Source organism: Nipponia nippon, unplaced genomic scaffold (assembly GCF_047370975.1).
Source record: "Nipponia nippon isolate SJK-2023a ecotype South Korea unplaced genomic scaffold, ASM4737097v1 scaffold_8, whole genome shotgun sequence".
Classification (NCBI taxonomy): domain Eukaryota; kingdom Metazoa; phylum Chordata; class Aves; order Pelecaniformes; family Threskiornithidae; genus Nipponia; species Nipponia nippon.
The window spans coordinates 46,007,289-46,032,596 of NW_028262402.1; the positions used below are offsets into that span (position 1 = coordinate 46,007,289).

Genomic DNA, 25,308 nt, shown 5'->3' on the forward strand with positions numbered 1-25,308 from the left:
TGTTTCAGATGCTTTGTAGCTGCCCTTCACAGAGCATATCTTCATGGCACAAAACCCAATTCGCCAGACAGCCTCGCCGCATTGTGCCCCTGAAAGGCACACACACACATTAGCTGGCCGAAGCCTGCAGAATCAGAGCAGCAGGCTTCACATCTGTCCTCTGTACGTGTGCTCCCACTGTCAGACAGCTATGAAGTGAAAGGCTGGCGCGGAGCAAGCCTGAGCATCTAGCTATACATGGGAATGACTAGCTCATGGTGGTCACCACATAGGACTGAAGAACAATTTACCTTGTTCCTTATTTCTGCTGTGAGGCTTCTGGTTTCTAAACCAGCAGCAGGCCCCTTTACTAGAGCATTTACTTCATGACACTGCAAAATGAAAGCTGTTTCTCATGACAAGTGAGGTTTCAATATATATCAAAGCAGTACACATGTTCTTGTTTTCCTGGAAAAACCCAGATTTGAACAAGTGTCTGGCCAGACAAGGTAAATTTTTTTATTAAAACAGGCTTTTTTTTTTGTTTATAAGCCTAAGCAATCAGAGTCTCTGAGTAGGAACTCAGTAGTAGATAACTGCAGCTTGTTACTCTTGTTTATTAAAGGGGGTTATGAAGGAAAATTAATACAGGCAACACTTACCGGGTGGGAAAGAGTGTCTAAAAAGTTATAACTCCAGGAAAGCTGGTGTCCTCACAGGCGTAGACCTCAGCATATGGTAAAAAGTGTTTGTGGGATCTTTAAGACAGGAGCGCAAAATTGGAGAGGGTCTCATGATTATCATGTCCAGTACCCCAGTGTCGCAAGACCCAAATCATACAATCCCTTCCATAAACTTACTGAGCTCTAGCTGTAAACAAATTTGGGTTTTGCTCTACCACTTTCACTGAAAAGCTTTTTCTGAGCCTCCCTACTCTAAAACTCTCGAGAAACCTAATCTCTACATTGCATTTAGTGGCAGAGCCACTTTATATATTTGTTTCTATGCCACTATTGACTTTTAAACAACTCCTTTCCATCCTTGTAGACTATTCCTCCAATAACCTAAATGAGATATTTTTCTTAACAGCAAACCTGTCTTCCCTCTCAGGCAGGCAGGCAAAATCCAAGGAGTGCTTGAGTACTAGAAAGGGTAATGACAAAAAGGACAACTATGCAGGCATGGAAATGGGAAGCTATGTTATCTCAGATAGGATCTTGTTTTGAAATAACATATCAAGGAGCAAGTCATACATGTAGCCCAGAACTGGAGCTAAGTTATATACGCAGTTGTGCTGCTGTAACTGACAGGGTACCTGGGGCACATCAGTTAAAGAATGAAACTGAAAATATGCAGATCAACAAAGGATGCATGACTTACATCAAGACCCAGCACAGAGAAGATGCGTAGGTTGATGACCTTTGACTTGGGAAAATCTTTGGCCTTCTCTACATGGGACTGTGAGCCCATCTGTCTAGTTAATTTTGCTAATCACTTCCTACAATTCTTCCTAGCTTTCCCTATTTCAGTCAAGAACCTTTCAGCTTCTGCCCATTAGCAGTTCTCCTGTCACGCAAGATGCACAACTAAATCTCCGTGTTTCAGACTGTAACCAGTCACCTGGAAGCACTAGGAACTTTAAGTTATCCCAGTGCCCAGTTTGGCTTCCAGCATAACAGCACCCTTGTCTGAAGTATCAGAGATGGGGCAAGGTCAGCAATGACTAACTGAGCAAAGTTGGCTTGTGCCCTGAAGTGGCTTCCAGAGTATATCTTGTTCAAGACTGTCTTGACTGATGAAGAAAATTTTTCACACTCTTGCGCTTTTTCCACCTTCCTCTCACCCATGTGGGGTACAGTTGGACAACTCAGCATTGTGGAAATCCTGGAATACCTGACCCAGCCAACTTCCTCCCAGTGGAGGCGACTGGGGCTCTTATCTTTTGTTCTCTTGCAGAAATTGTCGTATACATTTTCAGTTTTGGAAAACTGAACAACTTTGTAGAGGTGAAGTTTGAGGCTTGTTATAAAGAACCTAAACAATCCTTCATAACCTGTAACATAGGGGCAATTAAAACAACGGATCAGTGGTCTCTTCTGAAGTTAAACTGTTAAATCTATGTCAACAGCAGAATGTATGGGAAGGTGGAAATAGTTCCCATTCACAGCATATGCTAATCTTCATCCAGCTCTGTGAAATTTAGACTCTTATGTAAATAAGCTTCTCAGCTGGGAATTCACCAGATTTTCCATCTCTGACTTTGCTGAATCAGATTCTGCTCCTGGCTTTGAGCATTTAACTAGCCCAGAAGCAGACTGTATCTTGGACTTCTTTCCCAATATCTCAGCAAGTTCTATACTATGTGGTTTACATTTTACTTCAGAACTCTTTAGGAGCATGAGGTATGTGCATGGCAGACATACAGAAAATCAAAGACTTTGCATGGAGGTCTAAATACATTGCTTTTGTTCAATAAATTTACAGCTATCTTGTTGCCTCAGTTTTCTCACCAGTCTGAGGCAGCTCCATGGACTAGGGTTGCAATATTTTGGGGATGTACAGAAGCATCCCTCAGCAATTCATGGCTTCTTATATGAACCAGGAAATTCTTCAAGCTCACAGTCCTTCATCTGATTTTACTATTCTCACAAAAATTCTGGGTCCCTCTTGAAACAAAAATTGTTGACCTTCTCCTGTTCCCTCCTCCCACCAAAAGCTTCTCCTTTCTCAGTGACATTCTCAGTTTTATATGCCTATTCACCAATATCTGGCTTCTTTGTTCTGCCAGGTTTTACTTTACTGCTCCATGAATACAAGGTAATGTATTCATGGAAGGTGGAAAGAGATATTTCACCATTTGTCAGCTTAGCATTTTGGTATAGTTGTTGCCAAGCTGGAGCGTTGTTAAAACTGACAATTTTATTTTAGATCTGGGAAGAGTATGTTCATCATCTCACCTGAAAAAAGGTGGATTTCATACACAAATGCAGTCATCCAGTAGCACAGCAATGTTCTCGCTAGCAACATTTCCATTTCAATTAGAACTCTAAATTTCTGAGTAGATGGATTCCCCGTCTCACCACAGAAAGCCCTGTCTTCACTAGATGAGACTCATGTAATCATCTTGCCCCACTGCTTGAAAAACACGTGTGTATGGAATGCACTTAAACCCAGTCTTCAGATTTCTACTGCATATGGTTTGTTTTATTTCCTTTTGTAAAGTGGTTTCTAACATAGACTTTGCATGAAAGAGATTTCACTTCTCACTTGGAAAAGCCCATTAAGGAAAGAGGGTTGTGAGTAAACAAACCTCAGCTGCAGAAAAAGGGCAGTGAACATAAAAGCCAAAAGTAAATACATCTGAACTTGATTAATGTTTCTTTCAAGTCAGCTTTTAACGATGTTTGCACGGTACGCTTACCTGTGTCAGCTGCTTTTTACCATATGGCTGCATATTGAAGTTGAGTGAAATATTACAGTGCATGGGCTACAAAATAGTATTTCAGGGCACACTTGACAACATGCTGAGGAAAACCAGGATATCTTGTCAAAATAGATGGCAGTCATTGATCTGGAGCTATAGACTTTACACTATACATACCACGCTTTATATACCACACTTTATACTATACATACCACACTTTCATCAGAGTATAAGAAAAGTCAGATAATTACAAAGGATACGGAAGCTAATTTGAACAACAAATTTACAATCAAAGGTCACTTTGGTTTAGAAGGGACTTCTGGAGGTCACTTAGTTGACCCCCACCTCCACGGAAAGAAAAGACAACTTTGAAGTTAGATCTGTTCTAGTAACGGTGATTCTTTACAGTATAGAGGTGGTTTGTAAAACCTTTCTCCTTTGCTATTTTGTTAAGTAGGAAGTGGTGGCAAGCAGCATGTTTCTGTCAGGTGGAAGAAGAAATTCTGTACGAAAAGATGACTGCACCATTTCTTACGAAAGACATAGGGGTTTGTTCATTGTCAATCCAAACCTCTAAAAGGCATTTCCCACTACTCCCAAGAAGCCATGGTCAGAATCAGCTGGTAGTTTTCTGGTATGCAGACGTAAGTCTTGTAAGACTTATATTTCAGCTGGCCATTAGAAATCCCTCTTCCACTTCAGTCTTTTTCCAAAGATATTAATGCTCTTGATGGTAACTGTTGCTTTCAGCCATGTGTGTGCTAATGGAAATAAAGTAAATGGAGTGGGTTTAGGCTGTTGACAGTATGAAAGTGAACATGGTACAAAACAGAGCTAATCTTACTCTCCTCTGTTCTCCTAATCACAGAGCAAGCTGCAACTCAGAGACACTAAAGATGTTGCTGTGGTAGAAAAGCCCAGATGAACCTACTGCAAGCCCTTAAAATCTATGGTAAATAGCAGAGGTGAGGAATGAGTAGGAAGACTAATCACCCAATTTGCCAGTCACTCCTGTGCTAAAATGGCAAATATCTCACTCACAGTAAAGCAGGTCAGAGGACTGCAAAAGTAGTATTCCTTAGCCAAACAAGAAGAATTCAGTACTTAAAAACTACTTTTTTTATACTTGCTTGTGAAAAATCATCATCATCATTAAAATTCAGTGAACTATGTTTTTGATGACTATAAACCAGTGAGTAGATTCTTTGCGCATCTTTTCATACAAACATCCCACCAACTTTAACTGAATCCATAACTTTATACAGTACACTAACATGCTATTGCTTATGACATTCTCCTAGTTGGGACAAACATATGGAGATGAACAGAGGAGGTACATATCAGGAAAGATAACAGAAGCTTCCTATGCAAGGTATCCGCTGTGCCACTCTAAAATGCCAGTTGAGAGTCTAAGTAAGTTTATCCCTACAAACTAATCTTTATATTACGTCTAAAAGTATCTAATATTTTATGGTCTAATAATATCAGCTCTTGACTCATTGCAAACTTCAAAACTATCAAAAAACACCCCCCTAAACACTTCAAACATTTTGCAGGCAGTTTATCTGTATCTGAAAACTCTTACTTCAGCTGTTTCAAGATAGCAGCGTGTAGAACAGTAGCTGAAGCCAAAAGAACAGAGACTCATTGTATCACACACATATCATATGCTCAATGGTTTACAGTAAAAAACCAACTCATGCATGAATTCATAGACATATAAACTGGTCAAGCTGCTGACAAGCTAACTTTCACATACTAAGATGTGACAATCATCCTGATTTATTTTTATTGCGTTTCATAAGTATCCAGTGAGAGCTGGTAAAAATAGAAACTTGTAAACCAAGATGCATTTCTGGGTATTCTTATGGTTGTTACAGTAAATAGTACTCTTGCTCTTTTCATATGAAATGGAGTGGGTAGGGCATAGGATTGTTGGGCAAAGCTGAGCTGCCTCTGCCTAGGGATGCCGGGTGAAACCTTTCAGTGCATAGACCATTAAGAGGGAAAGCAGGTTAGCGTTTGCTATGCCTGTAAAACGGGCAGGAAGCGCTGCCCACACCTGTTCTTCCCTGCCCACGCCAAGGCAACATTTACTCAGCAGCATAAGATAATGTCAGGATGACTTTCATTTCAGTAAGGAACAATGATAATCACTACAATCTAATTTCAAAAGCTGTGATGTACTATTTATGTTCATCCACATAAATTCAGTTTGAATTACTTCTATTTTACGATTATGAGGAAAAAAGAAATAGAAAAATGCAAAATGAAGTCCTTCCAGGAACACAGTGGATTAGATTTTTCACCGTGGCTGACAGAAGGGGCTCGTAGTTCCCAGCGGAGTACAAATCTGGCATGGGAAGAAATTGCTTGACCTTATGAACTCACCCTTAAGTACTGCTAGACGGTGCAAGCCAGGGCAGTCCCCAAGCTGCTATTGCATCTGAAGCTAAGCAATGCTTCAAGAAGCTGCCTCTGATTCTCCTGACATCTGCCTGATTTGCCATGTCAGCAAGGACATAGCAAACCTAGTGTGGATTTGTCGCAGCTGAATCCAATGACTACAAATGAGTATTTAAAGGTACAATACATAGATATTAAAGTAGAGGTGGTGTCAGAGAAAGATTCATTTTTCTCTTCCACAAGTAAAATCAACAGTAGCCCTGCTATTTAAAATCAGCTATCCTGGTGAAACAGAAGAGGGTGTGAATGCTGTCTTTCTAGTCTCATAGCAGCACTGTAGGTCCACTTTGTGCTGGAGTAAATAGTTGCAACGTGACACTGGAGAAGCAGCTTCCATCTAAATCTAGAGCAAGTGCTATGAAGAAAACCTTAACGTTACTGATATGATATTTTTTGTGAAACAGATAACACTTTTCCAAGAGCAAGATAATGACAGAAGTTGTTTCCATGTGAACACCTTTCTTCAACCTTGTTATGTCTATCTTCGGAGAAAAAACAGCTCACTAGAGCCAGTGGTCTATAAACAATATGATAAATCCTACCCAGTGCTCTCGCTTCACTATCTGATGACTAAGATGCAAAGGTGTTTCCTGTTGGGCATTTTTACAAAACTGGCACTGTAGAAGCTAGGCCCAGCACACAGCATATTTGGAGTTGAATGAGGCATTTGTAGGCATTCCAGTAATAGTAAGTAAAACAGATAAGTGCGTGGCATAGAAAGTACTCATCTTTTCCTCTGATAAAAGTTAAAATTACTGTTAAAAAATAATCAGTGGAGAAATCTGGCTAAGCTTCATTTTCACTTTTACTTCTAAATTCCTCCTAAAGAAAATTCTGTTGAGTAATCAGTTCAAATGTAAAACTTCTTACTGTCATGTAGCATAGCATCACAGTTCATGGTTTTTTTACCTGACTTACTTATGGGATTTTACATAGACTGTGCATTAAAATTCTCTTCTGTGACATAATGTTGATTTACTGTGGAATTTTTTTTTGTCTGTCCTTTGATTTAACTTCAACCTCTTATTACTTTTGTGATACAAAATATCTTCCATATATTGCCATGCTGGTGGGTACTTGTGGTAATTTCCAGTTTAATGTGGTGGAAAGTTTGGAAATGAGATACAGGCACGTAATGATGTCGCCACCTGAAAGATGACTTTTTAGACATAAGATAGCATGTACAGCTTTTATTTGAATTCCCACAAGGTATTTGAATCCAAGCACCATTCCTGAGACTGGAACAGTTAATAAAGGCATTCTTAAACAAACATTCCTTGAGCAACAGTAAGTCCAAAAGTGAAGTGTATCAAAGGCACTCAGATAACCTCTTCACAACGGTAAACCACATTTCATGATGGCGTAATTCTCAGTAACTTCAAGATATGGCATCTGAAGAGGCATAGCTTTCCATTGCTGCAGTGCCAGTAAATCCCCATGAGTTCACTGTTCATCCCAAAGCTAAAGTGCTGTAGCTTTCCTTTGAAGGACCCAAAAACAGATATAAAAAGTGCAAATTATGGCATGTGAGATGAAGAGTTTTCACAGACCCACACTCCCACTGTCTCTTGACTCTGTGACAGTTGACAAGTATACAGCCTCAGTTTGGGAGTTAAAATCATCTCCTTAAAGGAAAAAAAAAAGTAATAGTATTATTTTAAAAATCTGCAATAATTTAAGCAAACAAATAGCCTGATTTTAACAACTGCGTGGTAAAGAGTGAAAGCTCTATGTTCACTGTATGCAAGCTTTTCTGGGCCATGCTGAAGTTACAATGGCTCCTTAAAGCTGCCATTAATTACAAAGACATCCTGTTGCAAACTTTTCAGAGGGAAGAATTCTCTCTCTCTCTCTCTTATCTGTGGTCCAAATTCTGAATTTTCTATTACATCAAAGCTATCACTGACTATCAGCCATATAAATGAAATAACAAAACTGAAATCTAGTTAGATAGCATCCATGGGGAATGCTTGTTAGTAAAATCTGTGCATCTGAATAAAAGTTTGCAGAAGTGGGACTTCAGTGATGAGGTCAAATGTCCTACATCTTCAGTGCTGATACAGCTTGAGCTGTAAGTTAAAATGATAACATGAACAATCCTTGTTCCTGTAACCAGGGCCATGTGGGTCATTTCCAAGGCTCTCTGGTAAAGTATTTGTGGCTTTTGTGCTTCAACTACCTACTCATCTTGGAAAAAAGGTTCTTTCCAGTGTTTCTTAAAAATATATGATGCTGAGAAATATAAATGTTTGTCATATGACTTACTGCACGTTGCACAAAGATTTTTCGGTCATTAAAATGAAGAAGTAAAACAAAACCACAAAAAGCAGCCTGCTCTCCTTTAATTTCTTCATTTCAGTAAGTGCACAGAGGAGGCTAAGACCTACAAAGTGCAAAAATTCTACAACAGTAATACAAAAAGCCACGTGAAGCCACGCTGTGCTCAGAAAACATGCACTGGAATTATGTCTGGACACGCACCAACGCTGTCCTCCAGATTGCTGCTTGCCTTGAGCTTTTGTTCATTTGTACATGGCATAATTCTACTGAAGTTTCACACCATCATGTGAAAAATGAGAAAGGGCATTTGACTACAGCAAGTGCTGATTTCTGAAAGGTGAAAGTGTTTTTCTAAAAGTGTCATTTTGACTGTAATATCTACCAATGTCAGTGGATTGGACAGCTACGGGTAACATGCAAGCACTACAGTCTGAGGTGATATGGGAATCAGTGAATTCATGCCCTCTCCGTCCAATCCCTCGTTTTCATTTCACCTACAGAAGTTATTTTTTAAGCTGGTGACTTCTTGATGTATTTTTTTTTAGTAGTGAGAAACACAGGTGGCTTCTTGAGTAAATCCTGTCCTTGGAAAAGCCCAAAGATGCTTCTGTGTCCAGAAACTGCTATGTATTGTTTCTTCAGGCTGCTCGGTCAGCTGCACCACAGTTTTGCTCTAATTTTGCTCCTTGGGGGAGAATCAGTCATATTCCTGGAGCACAGTAGGCAGCCTTGGGGCTGGCCTCAATAGGCTTTGTTAGGGTCTGCTTGGACAGCAAGGAATTACAGCTGAAACCAATACCACTGTACCTAACACTTGCCACAGCCTCTCTCCTGACAATACATTAACCTATCAGACTATAATTTATTGGTAAAAAACCTGATTTATATAAGTAGGTGTTTTAAGAGCTTTCTTATCATATTGCTTTATAGTTTTCTACAGTGATTTCTTTTTTTCAGTTCAGTTTTGGTACAGGACAGTTATGCATCCTGATACTTTTTTAGGCATTACCTTGCCTCTGCAATGTAAAAATTCCTGGATGTCTAGGAAAGTCACTTACTCATAAGATGGGAAGTGGCTCAGTGGATGATCTAATATTCCAGATAAATGAGGTATCATTTTATTTGTTGTTGTGGCCTGAGTCAAAAGTATAACAGACTATTACCACAAAAATTATGATACCTTCTAAAACAATCAGCTTTCTGTGTGTATCCTACTCAGCTGAGGCTACTAGAACTGCAGTTAGTATACAGAGGTGTAGACTGAGCTATCTATGCAAGCTATCTGTGTATCAGTGAAAGTGAACAAACATTTATAAACTTTTATATCGCCTGTGAGAAAGTCATAATGTTAGATACTGCATTTTTAGAAAATAAAAGAAAAGTTGAATTTAAATTCAAAACTAGCCTGTATTTTGATGCAACATTATTTAAGTTGCTGTCTGCAGATTTATAAAGATTTTAGCTGTAAGAAAGAGAAAGATGTAAGCATAAATGTAGAAAACCCTATGACTTACTGTTCTCATCTTTCAGGTTAGGGTTCAGTTTTCTTCTCCTCTCTGTTAAAGTAAATATATACAAATTTAGCTTAAACATTTCTAGATTTGAAAGAAGCAATATAATTCAACAAACTTTTAGATTAAACTGAGCTTTAACCACATTTAGGTTTATTATTAACTCCTACCAAATACATAAACTTCTCTACGCTTTTTGTCTTTTACAAATTCTGAACCAAATTCTGAAGTCCTTAATGGCAGGACTTTCATATCGTGACAATAAATGAATTTGTCTGAGTTTACTGGAGTCTATTCTTATGCAAGAAAAGACTAGAATAATAGCCTGTTTGCTTTATTACTTTTCCTCTATTGCACTTGCAAACAAGCAAAGAAACACTATTCGTAATAGTCCAGTACAACATACCATTTTGGTTATACAGCCTTAATGGAGATCAAAAATAAAAGTTCCATGTCATATGCTGTAGCTACAATGTCTTTGTAGCCATGAAGAAAAGCACCATTCAAACTATGTTTTTACAGCCTTCTTTACCCAAGCCCAAGTTTGTTTGTGGTCTTTACAGAATAGTAGCTGGTCAGATTAAAAAAAATATATCTTCCCATATACCTTGTCTCACGTAAGTAACAAAGTGAGGAAAATAAAACCCAACTCAAATGATCCAAGATCTCATTTTAGAACAAAGCGCATCTAGAAATAAAACGTGACCAAAGTCACACAAGTGTGCCTAGAGTTACTAAAATTTCCAAAAGGTCGTTCACAGGAAAAAATAAAGAATAACTGAAAAGATCCACTATCTGAATTAAAATGTACCTTTTTTGGGTTTCCCATTCTTGAATGATTTTCTCTTTTGAAACATTATTAGTGCAGAGGGAAGAACAGCCACCATGACACCCATGGGGATGATAAATAAGATCAGGGACTTTTGTCCGCTATGCTGTGTGCTCATTAAAGCTGTCAAAAACATGACAAGAAAGTAAATTTACAACTTACAAAACAGGCATTGTTTATGAAGTTATCGGTTCTGATTCTCCAAAGTCTTGCTCTGACTGAATAAAGGATTCTTAAAAGTTATCAACATAGTGGTTTACACTCATTTTATGAATACTTTATTTTGCAATATTACTATAAAAAATTTTACCAAAAAATGAGTCACATCTCTCATTTGCTTGGCATTTGACTGAGCATTACTGCAATTTATCTGTATCCCATTTGAGGAACTATTAATTAGGAGTCTGGATCAGGGAAGACTCCCATGCAGATTAAAGAATTTACTTTGTACTGGCACCAAAATAATGGGAACTACCCTAAAATTAAAATATACAGAAAAATGTCAGACTGGCTTGTTGGAGTGCAAGCTAGCTGAGGCTTCAAAGTCGTAAACAATACTGACTTGTTTCTTTTCCAGAGCATCAATATTACACTGTTTTCTAGAACCGAATTCCAGTGATGGATCATAGGACACAATGTATGTACAAACACTCTCTGTCTTGTACAAGTTCAAGCTGATACAAACCTAAAGTGGAAATGTGAGCTGAAGTTGCTCCATTCAGCTCTTTATTCCAGAACACGCAGCTGTAGTTCTCACCCATATTTGGTTTGAACATCAGGATGCTGGTGACATTGTAGCGGCCATCTGCAGTCAGTGTATAGGTTGTATTTGCAGATCCACTGAGATTGAAGTTCTTCTCATTTTGCCAGAAAACCTCTGCCAGAGGAAAGCCTTCTGACTGGCACATAAAAACAACCTTGTCTTCACCTGGTTTTCTCATTACTTGAGTGTTTATTCTCTTGTAGGATGCTGCATAAGAAGTTGAGTGAAATTACTTTATGCAACAATAGTCATTTTCCCACTTCACTTTCCCTCCTTCCCTCTAATGCCATATTTTGTCTATGGCTGTATCTGGGGTATGCTGACTTGAAATGATGAGGGATGTTTTGTAGAACAATCCAATATTCATTATTTAATCCTTCTCACGCCTACACTGACAGAACTTACTCTGCTACTTTATGCAAGGCAGCAGCTGGCACTCAATTTATAATTTATCAATACAGAGGAAAGAAGCAAAGTCTCATGGGACTCACTTTTTTCACCTTTTGAATATGCCAGTTCAAGAAAAAGGCTATTTTTAATGTTTGTTTTACCATAGCTTATAAACAAGTGTGGAATTTTCATCATATTAGAACAAAATTAACTTAGAATTTCTGTGAGGACAGTTCAGAGGAACCAATGTGTGTCTTAAAATCATAGAATCATAGAATACCAGGTTGGAAGGGACCTCAAGGATCATCTGGTCCAACCCTTCTAGCACAATCTAGACGAGACGGCCCAGCACCAATGTCCAGCTGAGTCTTAAATGTGTTCAGCATAGCTGAGTCAACCACTTCCCTGGGGAGATTATTCCAACGATTGACTGTTCTCATTGTGAAAAATTTTCCTCTCGTGTCCAATCGGAATCTCCCTGGGAGTAACTTGTACCTGTTACCCCTTGTCCTCACCATGTGACTCCTTGTAAAAAGGGAGTCTCCATCTTCTTTGTAGCTCCCCTTTAAGTACTGGTACACCGTGATGAGATCACCTCTAAGCCTCCTTTTCTCAAGGCTGAACAAACCCAGCTCTCTCAGCCTATCCTCATACGGCAGGCTTCCCAGACCCTTGATCATCTTGGTGGCCCTTCTCTGGACTCCCTCCAGCCTGTCCACATCTTTTTTGTATAACGGGGACAGAACTGCACACCGTATTCCAGGTGTGGCATGACAAGTGCTGAGTAGAGAGGGGTAATGACTTCTTTATCTCTGCTGATGATGCCCTTTTTGATGCAACCCAGCATCCTATTGGTCTTCTTGGCCACAGCAGCACACTGTTCACTCATGTTGAGCTTTGTGTTCACCAGGACCCCCAGGTCCCTTTCCACGGAGCTGCTTTCTAGCCAGGTGGATCCCAGTCTGAGCTGCACACCTGGATTATGTTTTCCCAGGTGTAAGACCTTACACTTGTCTTTGTTAAACTTCATGAGGTTCTTGTTAAGCCCACTCTTCCAGCCTATCCAGATCTTCCTGCAGGGTGGCTCTCCCTTCCAGAGTGTCTGCTTCCCCACTCAAGTTGGTGTCATCTGTGAACTTCATCAGGCTACACTTGATCCCGTTATCCAGATCGCTTATGAAGATATTGAATAGCGTTGGGCCCAATATCAGGCCCTGGGGGACCCCACTTGTGACGGGTTGCCAGTTTGAAAAAGAGCCATTTACCACACCTTTTGTGTGCGGCCCATCAGCCAATTCCTCACCCACTGCACAGACCACTTGTCCAGGCCGTAATGCATCAGTTGCTCCAGGAGGAGGCTGTGGGTAACTGTATCGAAGGCCTTGGAGAAGTCCAAGTAGACAACATCGACTGCTCGCCCCATGTCAGCCAAGCAGGTCACTTTATCATAGAAGGCCACCAGATTTGTCAGACATGATCTGCCCTTGGTGAAGCCGTGTTGGCTTTTCCCAATCACATGCTTCATTTGACTCGTGATGGCCCCCAGAAGGATCTGTTCCATAACTTTCCCAGGGATTGAAGTAAGACTGATGGGCCTATAATTACCCAGATCCTCCCTTGAGCCCTTCTTGTAGATAGGGGTAACACTGGCCTTCCTCCAGTCCTCTGGGACATCCCCCGATCTCCACAACTTCGAAGATTATAGAGAGTGGCCCCGCAATGACATCAGCCAGCTCTGCTGGCTGTATGCATTTTTGCATTTGACAAAGCTCGTTATTTACATGCCTGGGTGGGAAATGAATGCTGCCTTGTGTCACATGGACACACTGCAGTTAGTGAGAAACACCAGAGGCCTTTCAAAGGACTGGTCTATCATGCTTTCCAGTAACATATGCCTTACTAATGTCCATTTGGCTTTGACAAACACAGAAAATCACATGTCCTTGCTCTGGGAGCTGTAGTCACTCAGGGAATTCCCAGCCACTTGGGTAGTTGCAGCAGGGCTTGTGAGTAAATTAAAGCACCTCTGAGAAACTTCTGGGAATGGCCAGAGGTGGCCCAACAGGGCAGGGGGTCAAATGAGAGATGGGGGGTGAGGGCACTGGAGAAGAGGGGGTGGAAAGAAGGAGGAGGGATGAAGGATGGAGGGGGAACAGTTGATCTCCCTCTCTGGCACAGGCTTCTTGTAGAGAAGGTCAGCTGGCCATTGAACTGAAGACTAGCCGGCACTAAGACAACTGCTTTGATTCACCTGGGGGCTAAGCCCAGGGTCTTGGTGAGAGAATTAGCAACAAATTCCTCCAAATTAATTTCTACAAGCCTGTGGGAATTTAGTAGAGACATCTCAATAAATACATACTTACATTCAATTTAGCCACTAACCTTTTACTTCCAAAGTAATGTACTTGTAGTCCACACCCTGGTAGTCAATGAGGCAAAGGTATGATCCTGCATCTGTGATCTTCACGCTGGTGATCTGAAGGATAGCTCGTCCCAATTTCAGTTCACTGTGCAGAAGTGCTGCTCTTCCTATATAATCGTGATGTTGGGATGGAGGGAATGTCTTCCCATTGCGGAGTGTGTACACTTCTTTTGATTTTGGCTGGCCCTGCCTTTTTTGCTCCCAAACAACGGTCAGGAGTCCTAGGTTTAACGAGCCATTCACAGCGAATCTGCATTCCATGGTCACGTTGCTCCCATACTCCACAGTGTATAGCTGTTGAGGAACTTCAACTGTAAATAAAGCTATGGCAGGAAAAGAAAATGGTTTCATTTGTTGTATTAAAATATGTTCTGATTTTCTTTAAACTTGGGCAAAAAGGTGTCATGTAGTCAGGCATATGGTTACTATTTTGACTAAAGTTTTACGCATTTCTTGTCCCTATTCACACTAACATTTTCACCATGTCAGTAGTATTTATAGCAAATCATCTATATTCTGTATTGATTACAGGGTCTGAAAGACAAGGACAAAACAAGCAAGGTTTTGTTGTTTTTTTTTTTTTCACATTTTAGAAATACCTTAAGGCTGAGTCAGGGAGCACTTCTATGAAACTATGATTGTGTCTTATATGTGCTAGGATTCTAGTAAAAGCAACAGTTAATTTTGGAAATAGTAAATCTAATTTCATTATCCTTTACAAAGAGAAAATCCAGTGTAACTCCAGTGAAATGAATAGAGTTGCACTGGATAAGCATGTGTAACTTGGAAGAATTGCCATGTAGCCATTACAGTCTTCCACAAGCCTGGGACCATGTGAATATCATTTGATCCCATGCATCTTCTCAGATACATGCAACAGTATTACAGAAAGTATATAAAGATAATCTTCTTAGCCATTCACCAAACCTGAAATTCATGGTTATGAATATTGTACCATTTTAAAGTGTCTTGATAAAGGAGAGTTATTTATGATACATCATTCAGTATACCTTGTTACTGCTTTCTATATTGGATGTACCATATATTGGTAGATTTAATTTGGAACCACTTGGAAATATTGATAGTGACATTCAAAAGAGAAGTTCATGCAACTGTTTATGCATTGCTTTTATTTTATGTGTTTGTGAAATACTTTACAGGAAAAACTTCAATTCCTCTTAGCAATGTTTGTTTATTCACTTTAATACAACCATAATGAGGGAAAAAAAATACAAAAAAATGCCAGGCCCCTCCTGAGTTTTAGCCAAGCTGCTCCTGCTACAGGGGAATACACTTCACTCTGTCTCACACTGAGGTTGTTTAATTTACAATTGGCTTAGCTTGCTTTGGTCATCCTCCCTCTCATAGCCATGCCTGCTAAATGCTGGACGCCTCACCTGTCAGTCAATACACTATGCTTTCAAGAAGCCTGGTCGTGGAAAGTGACAGACATCTGTCCTGTGCTCAATTAGCACACAGCATCTTCTGTAAGACACTGCAAAGCAGAGGCTCCACGACATCACTGGCTATTCGTGCAAGTATCATTGGAGGTGCTGATGCCCATATACTGAGGGCATAGCAGTATTTGCTGCATTGGTTCTGCTGGTGGAATTGAAAGGCAGTTTCTCTCTCACCTGAAAGCACATAGACCTGTGTTTCCAGCAACAGCATTTTAAGGATCTGGAACATTTTCTTAGGTGGATCTGAAACAAAAGTAGGATTGCATCAGAACTTGCAACAACAACCTTCTCCTGCTGAGATGGATTAGAGCCACGCTAGCTTTCAAAGCCCATTGCAGCTAAAAATCAGCAAAAATAAAAAACACTAGACTACCACTAGAAACAAGGAAAATCCTGATTAAAACAACCTGTGCATACACCTGGAATACAAACCACTGACCTGTGACAATGAAGGGAAAGAAAACATTTCCACAACTTCACCCGTGAGGCTTTGAGGATCTGTATGTTGCAGGCAGTCTTAAATACTCTGACAGGGCAGTGCTTTTACAACAACTTCATATTGAAGCTCTACCCATGAATAATAAAAATCAATTGCAGTTTGCTTCTCACATGCGGGAGAGCTTCATAAACATGCACAAGCAAACTTTTTTAACTGCCTGCACTAACGCCTATCTAGTTTACAAGATCGCTAACCCTGATTTTGTTTCAACTCTGCTTTGCGTACTTTTTTGAGGATACTTATTGTCCGAGTTCTTTAACCTTAAGACCAGCAGATAGCTGGAACTCAGCGTGAGCTACTGGAAATCTTGGAGTGGGTAAATTAAAGTTTGCTTCAGAATGAAGATTTTCAGATTTTAAGACTTAGTGCTGCTGATTCTTTCACTTTGCACATGGCAGTGCCTGACATATACAAAGTTCCTTGTATTGCTGACAGTCAACCAGCAGCCCTGAAAGAATGCAAAAGGAGAAAGTCCAGTTTTAGAGTATCTTCCTGTTGCAGTAACAAGCAAACTATTGTTCGTACTTTAGTATACAGATCAACATAACTAAAAAGCAAAAAAAAAAAAACCAAAAACCAGGGACAACATTTATAATGAAACTAATGAGATAATAAATAAGAAGGAAGAATTAACTTTGAATAAAGCATGCTAACATATAGCATACTCTGAAAAATTAGTGAAGGAGATCCAGAAATAAGCATAAGGAAGTAAAGAAGAGAAGGAGCAATTTTAGACTTCCCCAGAGATAGGCTTACTGGAGAGGGTTTTTAATTTTACTTCCCCATTCATTTGTGACTCAGCTTGAGAAAATCAGAGCCAGAATGTTTCAGGGGCTGCGTTTTCCCGATTGCTTCCACCTTTGAGCTCTCAGTACATCAGAAAGTCAGGCTCAAGCTTTAACAAAGTTAGCAGCTAGAATTAGAGGACTTTTCCTGGAAATTTAGACCCTAATCTTTTAATGTCACATCTAAAGGTAACCTTTATGTTACCATAAAAGTGGACATGCAAACTACAGTAAGCAGACTTATTATATGTAAATGAAAGCTAATTACCGTTATCGGAGGACTGACTGAGATGCCACTACCTAATGTGTGATAAATTGTGATTATTTTTGCTGTCTGAAAAAGGAGCTAATAAACAATATCAGCATCAGTATCTCCATTTCTTGGGTGCAGAAACAAAGATCCTGTACTGCCTTCACAGCTGGGTTAAATTGCACTCATTATTTAGCCACCACAGTGTTTCACATTTAATACTATAAAGAAATTTGCTGTCCTCAGTCTCCTGCTATGCTGACTTCTCCACACAGCCAACCTAGAGCAGGTGAGCAGAGAGGGAAGAACTGAACAAAGAATGGAGCAGTATTTCACATCAATGTTTAGATCCCTGAATTAGCCTCATGTGGGACATTTGAGGTGATCTGCTCTCTTTTTATAGCTTGGGGTACATTAAGAATGCAAAGCATGTATCTTGCATAACATAGGGGATGGGACTTTTTAAAATATACATATTACTGAGACTAAAAGGATAGAACAAAGATAAAGGAATACATAATCAAAGCCCCAGCAGATAGCAATTATAATTATTAAATATCAAATAACAGTAATCTTGCCTGACCAGATGGATTAGTGCGAGAAGAACATGACACATACCATAAATAAGTAGAACCACCCAAACAGGGAAGCATTTTCACTTGTGATACTGAAAGCAGAGTCATGGAATGCTTGTGGGGTTCATCAAGGATCTATTAGCAAGAATCTGTATTAGAAGCCATCCTTCTTCATTTCTATGTTCTTACTAGTGGACAGCAAGCTGTCGCGCAACCTCGGTACAATCTACCCATGCAACTTAATCATGTGGCTCTGCCAGGCATCCTGACGCACTTCCATAAAGAAGGTCTGCACCAGCATCTGGAAGGTGATTTCTTCTGAGTTTGCAGTACCAACCATTCGTGTGCTCACAGAATAGCCCTCATTTTCTCCCTAGCTTTTGTAAAACACATGCCATGCCCTGCTATGCCGTAGTCTGTGTACACAACAATCCTAACAAGTTTGTGCACAGCACTGTCCTTTCTTTCCTTTAAGCAAAAGGCCATTTCTAAAGCGTATTCATCATGTCTGTTACAACTTCATAGGGAAATAACAAAGGAACACTACACCATAAAAATCAGCACTTAGTGGTTCTGGCAGCAAAGGAATTGAAATCCACATCTGAGAACATGAGGAAGTCGCATGACATTTCAACAGCAATTCAGATCCTGTCAGTAAACATTTCCCAGACCAACCTGCAGAAGACAAAGCAAGTTTTCACACAGTGCTGTGTGATTATGAAAATGAAGCTGAATAAACCTTTGAGGATTGAGGTGATGAAAACCATAGCATCAGACATCTAAATACCATCATGGCTTCTTATGAGTTGTAATAGTTCCAATGAGGATGTAGGGTTCAAGACTAAAAATTTGAATGGCAACAATGAAAACAAAGGCGTGACAATATCAATGGAAAAAGGGACGAATATAGTCTTCTCTTTTTATACAGCTTTTTTATTTTACTGAAAGTACTAAGTTGAAACCCATACCTGACTCTCTTTGGTCCAAAAGGAACATATTCTGGTAAGTTTTTCTTAGTGAATGCTGAGTGAAATGCAGAGGGCAATAAATTGCTAAAATTCCACCAAAGGTCAAAATGACACTGTGTATAGTTTTCCTCCTTTTGATTCTGTCAGTCATGTCTTTGACTTTATTCCTGGCCCCAGCTCACATACCCACAGGGGTTATAACACTCACCTCCAAAAAAAAGTAAATTTTTGGCCAATGGAATGCACCAGTTCACATAAAATCTCAAGTGTTGCCTAAAATTCTCCTGGTAAGGAGTGAGAAAGATGTTTCTTGTTCCCTCTGAAAATTTAGACTTGGCATTCCCATTTCAAACTGCACAAGCTGTATGCTCTAGGGCACAATGTTGTTTTCAACGTATTATTCAATTTTCAACATATTATTCAATTTTCAACATAAAGTATAGACTTCATTCAGTTCTACAGACAGTAGTGAAGAGGTGCTTGTCCTAACAGAGCTGTATGTTATAAGGATGCTCTCAGGAGGTAACAGTGGTGGCAAAATGGGAACATCAAACTCTGCTATATGCTTAAACTTTGGAGCTCCTGAGCAAAAGCTGGGATACTTTTAAGTAGCTGTGCTTTGTATAGATCTCTTTGGCATGTGTTTATTGTTATGCCTACTGGATCTGATTTTCAGGGAACACTCAGGTTGTGAACCACAGTGAGCTGATGAGGGAGGTTGGCACCAGTCTGGTCAGAAGTGTTATGATTGCTTTGACCTCAGTTAGTGACAACTCCCACAATGCTGACAATATTGACGAGTTTGCAAGAAGCTTTGTAAGCAAAGGAACATAGAAATCACAGAATATTTTCCAATCTGCTCCTTAGTAATAAGGATTGAAACCCACATCTGGATAATATGAACTGTGAATTCAATTCTGTTCCTTTCATCCATGTATCTGAAAGATCATAGTCCTTTTCTTGGATGAAAGGACCATCTTCATATAAGACCTTAGTACAAGACCCTCTGGCACCACCTTTGGTTAGTAGCCTTGCTATGATTGTCCCTGCTCACTGCAGGGGGGTTGGACTAGATGACCTTTAAAGGTTCCTTCCAGCCCAAACCATTCTATGATTCTATGATTGCTGCCAACACAAGAATAACAAAGGATCCTGTGCAGGATGAATCATCTTCTTTATGCTGTCTGTGAAACGAACACAACCCGAGGCACAGTAACTGATTCAGGAACCTTGTAGTCTAACAAATCATGCATAACCCTTTCCTGGAAACATCATTTCAGCTATTAAAATATTTGTATTCCAGCAAATGGACAATTTAGAACAGTAAACACTTTAGCATTTACATAATGACATTTAGCAGCAGTAAGCAAGGAGAGTTTGGTAGACCAAGAGCATATCTTCCACTAGAATAATCAGAACTGTTGGAAAATCTAAACAAGCTTCCAAGCACACCAGCTCTTCTCCAGGTTTAAAGCAGAAGTCAAACATACATAGAAATTCACAATAATCACTCAGACTTCAGTCTGAAAGATTAAGGATTAAAGGACTAAGGAAAGGGTACTTGGTCCTTTTAAAATTAAGTGAGTATTGTAAACAGACCCTTGTTTGTATTGTATTTCCCTGCAGACCAAGTTAGCACACTGACAGCACTTAGGATGTGATCATTCTCAGTTTTAGCAGGTATAACACAGGTGTTCTTACAAAGCCCCTGAAGAAAGCAGGGACATTGCACTCCACAGCTGGGAGCTGTGAGGAGGATGGTAACATCACCAGGCTAGCCAGGTGGCCTGTGTCTGCCTCCACACAAACTGTGAAGTGCACTTCAGCAAACAAAGGTATTGCAGGTGATCTGAAAGACTGGTGAGGAACCCTGAGCTTATAGACTTTCTTATAGATTTGAAACAGCAATCTTGCTATTAATTTGTTCATTCCTACATTCAACATTTTTGCTCTGCTGCTGACATACTCTAGAATATTACAGAGAACAGCCCAGATCCCTCTCTTCCTATTCCCTCTCCTTCTACAGCCTTTGTGTTTCTGTACTGCAAAGGTAGCGCCTGCACAAAGCACAACGCAATGCCCAGAAAGACAAACTCATCTGAATACCAGAAGCAATCAACCTGTGTTAATATGCCATGCTATTTGGCTCCTTTTGGCTGAAAGAAAGCATCAGAGCAATACCAAGCTAATGTGACTGTATGGCTTCTTATGCCTAAGCTAGTTCTTTTGATGTAATTCATAACTTCCTGCATGAAACTGAGTTTTATGCTCATTTTGTCGGAAAACAGACTATCTTCTTATACACATATGTACACTGCAAAAGGTTGAGGGGTCCCAGTCACTGTTTGCTGTCTTCATCTTTCCGTTACTGAAACTCCTTTGTCTTTTGTGCATCTTGTGGTTTCAAAAGCTTCCTTCCAACACTCTCACGTGTGCAAAAAGACACAACCTTTTCAACCTCCTCATGAAATGACTGAACTGATTTTCCTTCCAGTAAAGGATCCACTTAAAAAAAAAAAAAGAAAAAAAAAAAGTTAAAAAATCCTAGGTCAGAAAATAAACAACAAAAAAGCAGCATTAAATCCTCATACAAACTACACCTGTTCTATACCTCACCATCAGAAAGAAGGTACTTTGTTTCCATTTCAGGGATTTCATAAAAAACCTGACAATGCTTATTAACATTTGTTCAAAGTCCATTTCTCAGGCCTCTCTCAGTATGTCTTGTGGACGTAGTCTTCTGCCTGCATTCTCTCCAACCCACCTCACCCACACACCCTCTCACCTGCAGTTCCTTCTCTGCTGTTGCACCCTTATTGCAGCCCCTTGTCCACCTCACCATGCAGTCACTGTACTGTTGGGTCCATTCCTTTATATCTGATGTCCACATCACCTGTGACAGCCAATTTGCATCGTTTCAGCCTGCTCTCCGTCTCACTTCGGCTTTCAGGTGAAGACGTATCATTTCTCACTTCCCTCTTTGCTCACCCTTGCTGTGAATTTTCACTTTCCCTGCATTGTTTAACTGTCACCTGTTTTATCTTTTTCACTGTCACTTTTTTCATTCAACATCAAATACAATAATTCTAACTCAACCTCGAATAAACTTTTTTTTTGCCATAGACGTTAGGATAAGATTGGGTTGAAATTTTGTTACAGAAAATGTCATTAACTACACTTAAAATGCAGCTGTGTATTCTAGAAAACTCGTCTTTCAGCTCTTAGCAACAGCACTGAACAATACAGGTTAACACTTTGGCATGATACACTGCAAATTTTCTTTCATATCTCTAGCTTCTACAGAAATACTTCTCAGAGAAGCACAAGAAATTCTCCTCTTCCTAGCCTGTGCCCCTCCTGGGAATGCAGAAGGTAAAAGTCCCCAGACTTGCTGTACAATCAAAACAATGTGCCATCTGCAAGCAGGAGTTTAATAACAACCAGAAGAAAGTAAGCAGGAACATATAGATACAAATATATACAGATTTTTCGTCTCCTTACAACTCTTCCCTGAAATTCAGAATGAAAGATTTACAAACAGCAACAGCCTAATGTGTAACCTGAGCAGGCTCCCTAGCACCACTCTTCTGCCTTTGCCTATGACAGAAGATTGAGTTGCAAGACGGATTCAGGTTCTAAAACTCCTTATTTCCCACGGTTTGAAGTTATATGGACATGTGTTTTAGGATCTGGGACTTATCCAATCTCTGTTCAGAATCAGAGTCCACTCTCTACAAATCACTTGAAAATAAATTTAATTTAAGCAAATCTTGAGAATATAGGGAAAAAATCTGCAACCCATCAGTCAGAAATACAGTAAATACAGATTTGCATTTTAGCAGCATTATACTCACATCAGATCTTTATGCAGTCATTGGAAGAATCAGATTCACGTAACAGCTAAGATTTTCAAAGTTTTACAGAGTAGCTCTATCCGATTTGCCTGACAGCAGAAACTATCCAACTCTCATGATCAGTTTAAAACATGGACTGATAGCACATCTTGTAGGCTGATCTTATTCAGGCTTTATGTCACAAAACAACTGACTGTGTTAAAAGGAAACTACCAAGTTTCTTAGGAATTTGTAAGCAGTTCCAGTTTCATTCTGATGCTTCATGCTGAAGGCAATCTGAATTCAGTGCTCTGCATTGCTGAGAACATACATCAAAACAAGTTTATTCAAAACATTCTGTAAAATGTATATGACCAAATTCTGCTTTTAATTACACCCATAATTTTTTGCTGGATTTATACCCATTTAGAGCATTATACAGCCTTAGCATCTGAACTTGCATTTACTAGGACTGTCCTGCATTCATGAAACTAGCAAGTTACATTTTCTTAATTGTCATTATATTAATTTTACAGTAATTCCTTGAGAGATTACCTAACATTTGCAGAACACATTTCCTGTTCATTTTCATCTATATCCATATTATTTAAAAAAAAAAAAATCATAATGAGGTTAGTCAAACACTGTTGCCCAGTAAGGTTGTGAATCTCCATCCTTGAAAATATACCAAACTTCACAGGACAAAGCCTGGACAACTGGATTTAAGTTGGCCCTGCTTTGACTGGAAGGTTGGACAAGATGACTGCCAGAGATCCTTTCCAGCATAAAGTATTCTGTTCTATTAAACAACCTTATCAGTGGATGTCTGTGTGCATTTTATTGTTAGTAGGTACTATTTACTTCCATACTGCAGTTCATCACTCTGTCTTTTAATTTATAGAATCATAGAATAATAGAATCGTTCAGGACCTTTAAGATCATCAAGTCCAACCATTAACCTAACACTGCCAAGTCCACCACTCAACCATGTCCCTAAGCACCACATCTACCTCCAGGGATGGGGACTCAACCACTTCCCTGGGCAGCCTGTTCCAGTGCCTGACTACCCTTCCAGTGAAGAAGTTTTTTCTAATATCCAACCTAAACCTCCCCTGGTGCAGCTTGACGCCATTTCCTCTCGTCCTATCGCTTGTTACTTGGCAGAAGAGACCGACCCCCACCTCGCTACAAGCTCCTTGCAGGTAGTTGTAGAGAGCAATAAGGTCTCCCCTCAGCTTCCTCTTCTCCAGGCTAAACAACCCCAGCTCCCTCAGCCGCTCCTCATAAGACTTGTGCTTCAAACCCTTCACCAGCTTCGTTGCCCTTCTTTGAACACGCTCCAGCACCTCAGTGTCCTTCTTGTAGTGAGGGGCCCAAAACTGAACACAGTACTCGAGGTGTAGCCTCACCAGTGCTGAGTACAGGGGAACGATCACCTCCCTGGTCCTGCTGGCCACACTGTTTCTGATGCAAGCCAGGATGCTATTGGCCTTCTTGGCCACCTGAGCACACTGCTAGCTCATGTTCAGGCAGCTGTCAACCAACACCCCCAGGTCCTTTTTCCACCAGGCAGCTCTCCAGCCACTCCTCCCCCAGCCTGTAGCGTTGCATGGGGTTGTTGTGACCGAAGTGCAGGACCCGGCACTGAGCCTTGTTGAACCTCATACAGTTGGCCTCAGCCCATCAATCCAGCCTGTCCAGGTCCCTCTGTAGGGCCTTCCTGCCCTCCAGCAGATCGACACTCCCACACAGCTTGGTGTCTTCTGCAAACTTACTGAGGGTGTACGTGATCACCTTGTCCACATCATTGATAAAGATATTAAACAGAACTGGCCCCAATACTGGGCCCTGGGTAGCACCACTTGTGACAGGCCGCCAACTGGATTTAACTCCATTCACCACCACTCTTTGGGCCTGGCCATCCAGCCAGTTTTTACCCAGTGAAGTGTATGCCCATCCAAGCCGTGAGCAGCCAGTTTCTCCAGGAAAGTGCCGTAGGAAACAGTGTCAAAGGCTTTACCAAAGACCACATCATGACAGGGAGACATAAAAGAGGATACAGTGGTCTCTTCCCAGATTTCTCAGATGCATTGGTGCTACAGGTGGGACACACATACTCTTTTGTCTCCCATTAGTTCCTCATCACTTGGGCGAATTGTGCTCTAGCTCCACAGAAATAATGGTTGTGGCTTTAGTCCCATGAATCCTGGCTGGTTTGGGACGATTTTATGATGATTGTCTGCCTCACAGTTCCAGTCTGACTCAGACTGTGAAATCATGTCTCCTGCTGCCTAGTGCAGAGCAATTCATCTCAATGAAACCACTGTTATACTCATTTTTATTTCTTCATAAACTTATCCTGTGTATCCCTATCACATGAAGTAATTCCTGGGTAGCCTGACCTTTTTCCAGAAAAACTCCAATGATCTCTTTTGCAACTGTCAGAAGTCAATGGTTTGGATGATTGGACACTTGAAGGAGAGAGAAAAGTCCATAGTGCCAGAGTCAAGCTTGATCTATGATTTACAACCAAAACCAAGTTTGCCTCATGTCCTAACACTTTCAGTAAAAGCAAAGGGGAAAAGACATCAGCAAAGTGAGACCTGTGCTCTTTTTGTGAGAGTGGGGGAATTGAATCTTTCTAAGGCACTTCTTCCTTATGCTTATGATGCTTACACCTGCTGTTTCTCTTAACTCCATCTTTACCCTCACCTGCCACCAACTCTCAAAAGCCTTGTTTGCCCTGTGGCCTTCCACACTAAGACAAATAGCCTATTTAGGGAGAAGTATATTGCAAGGCAAACATGCCTTGCAATTAATAATATTTTTTAAAGGATTTATTAATGGTAAAATAAAGAAAAAGGCAGAAAAATA

At 40.2% G+C, this 25,308-nt stretch overlaps 1 protein-coding gene across 3 annotated transcripts; it reads right to left on the reverse strand.

The window, feature by feature from the left end:
* Positions 1–6,800: 6,800 nt before the first annotated feature.
* On the reverse strand, positions 6,801–22,556 carry LOC104021450 (programmed cell death 1 ligand 2). 3 transcript variants are annotated; one of them, XM_087742199.1, is made up of 8 exons: positions 21,387–21,406; positions 21,051–21,106; positions 15,699–15,767; positions 14,025–14,387; positions 11,175–11,459; positions 10,472–10,612; positions 9,664–9,705; positions 6,801–7,494 (listed from the first exon to the last, which is right to left on the reverse strand). In XM_087742199.1, the coding sequence occupies exons 3-8, from the start codon at positions 15,751–15,753 to the stop codon at positions 7,412–7,414; spliced, it is 969 nt and encodes a 322-aa protein (XP_087598325.1). In that variant the 5' UTR covers positions 15,754–15,767; positions 21,051–21,106; positions 21,387–21,406; the 3' UTR covers positions 6,801–7,411. The 3 variants fall into 3 exon arrangements, with proteins under 3 accessions (XP_087598325.1, XP_087598323.1, XP_087598322.1); XM_087742197.1 differs by lacking the exons at positions 21,051–21,106; positions 21,387–21,406 and adding an exon at positions 22,456–22,556; XM_087742196.1 differs by lacking the exon at positions 21,051–21,106 and having other exon boundaries at positions 21,387–21,433.
* Between the last annotated feature and the right edge of the window lie 2,752 nt (positions 22,557–25,308).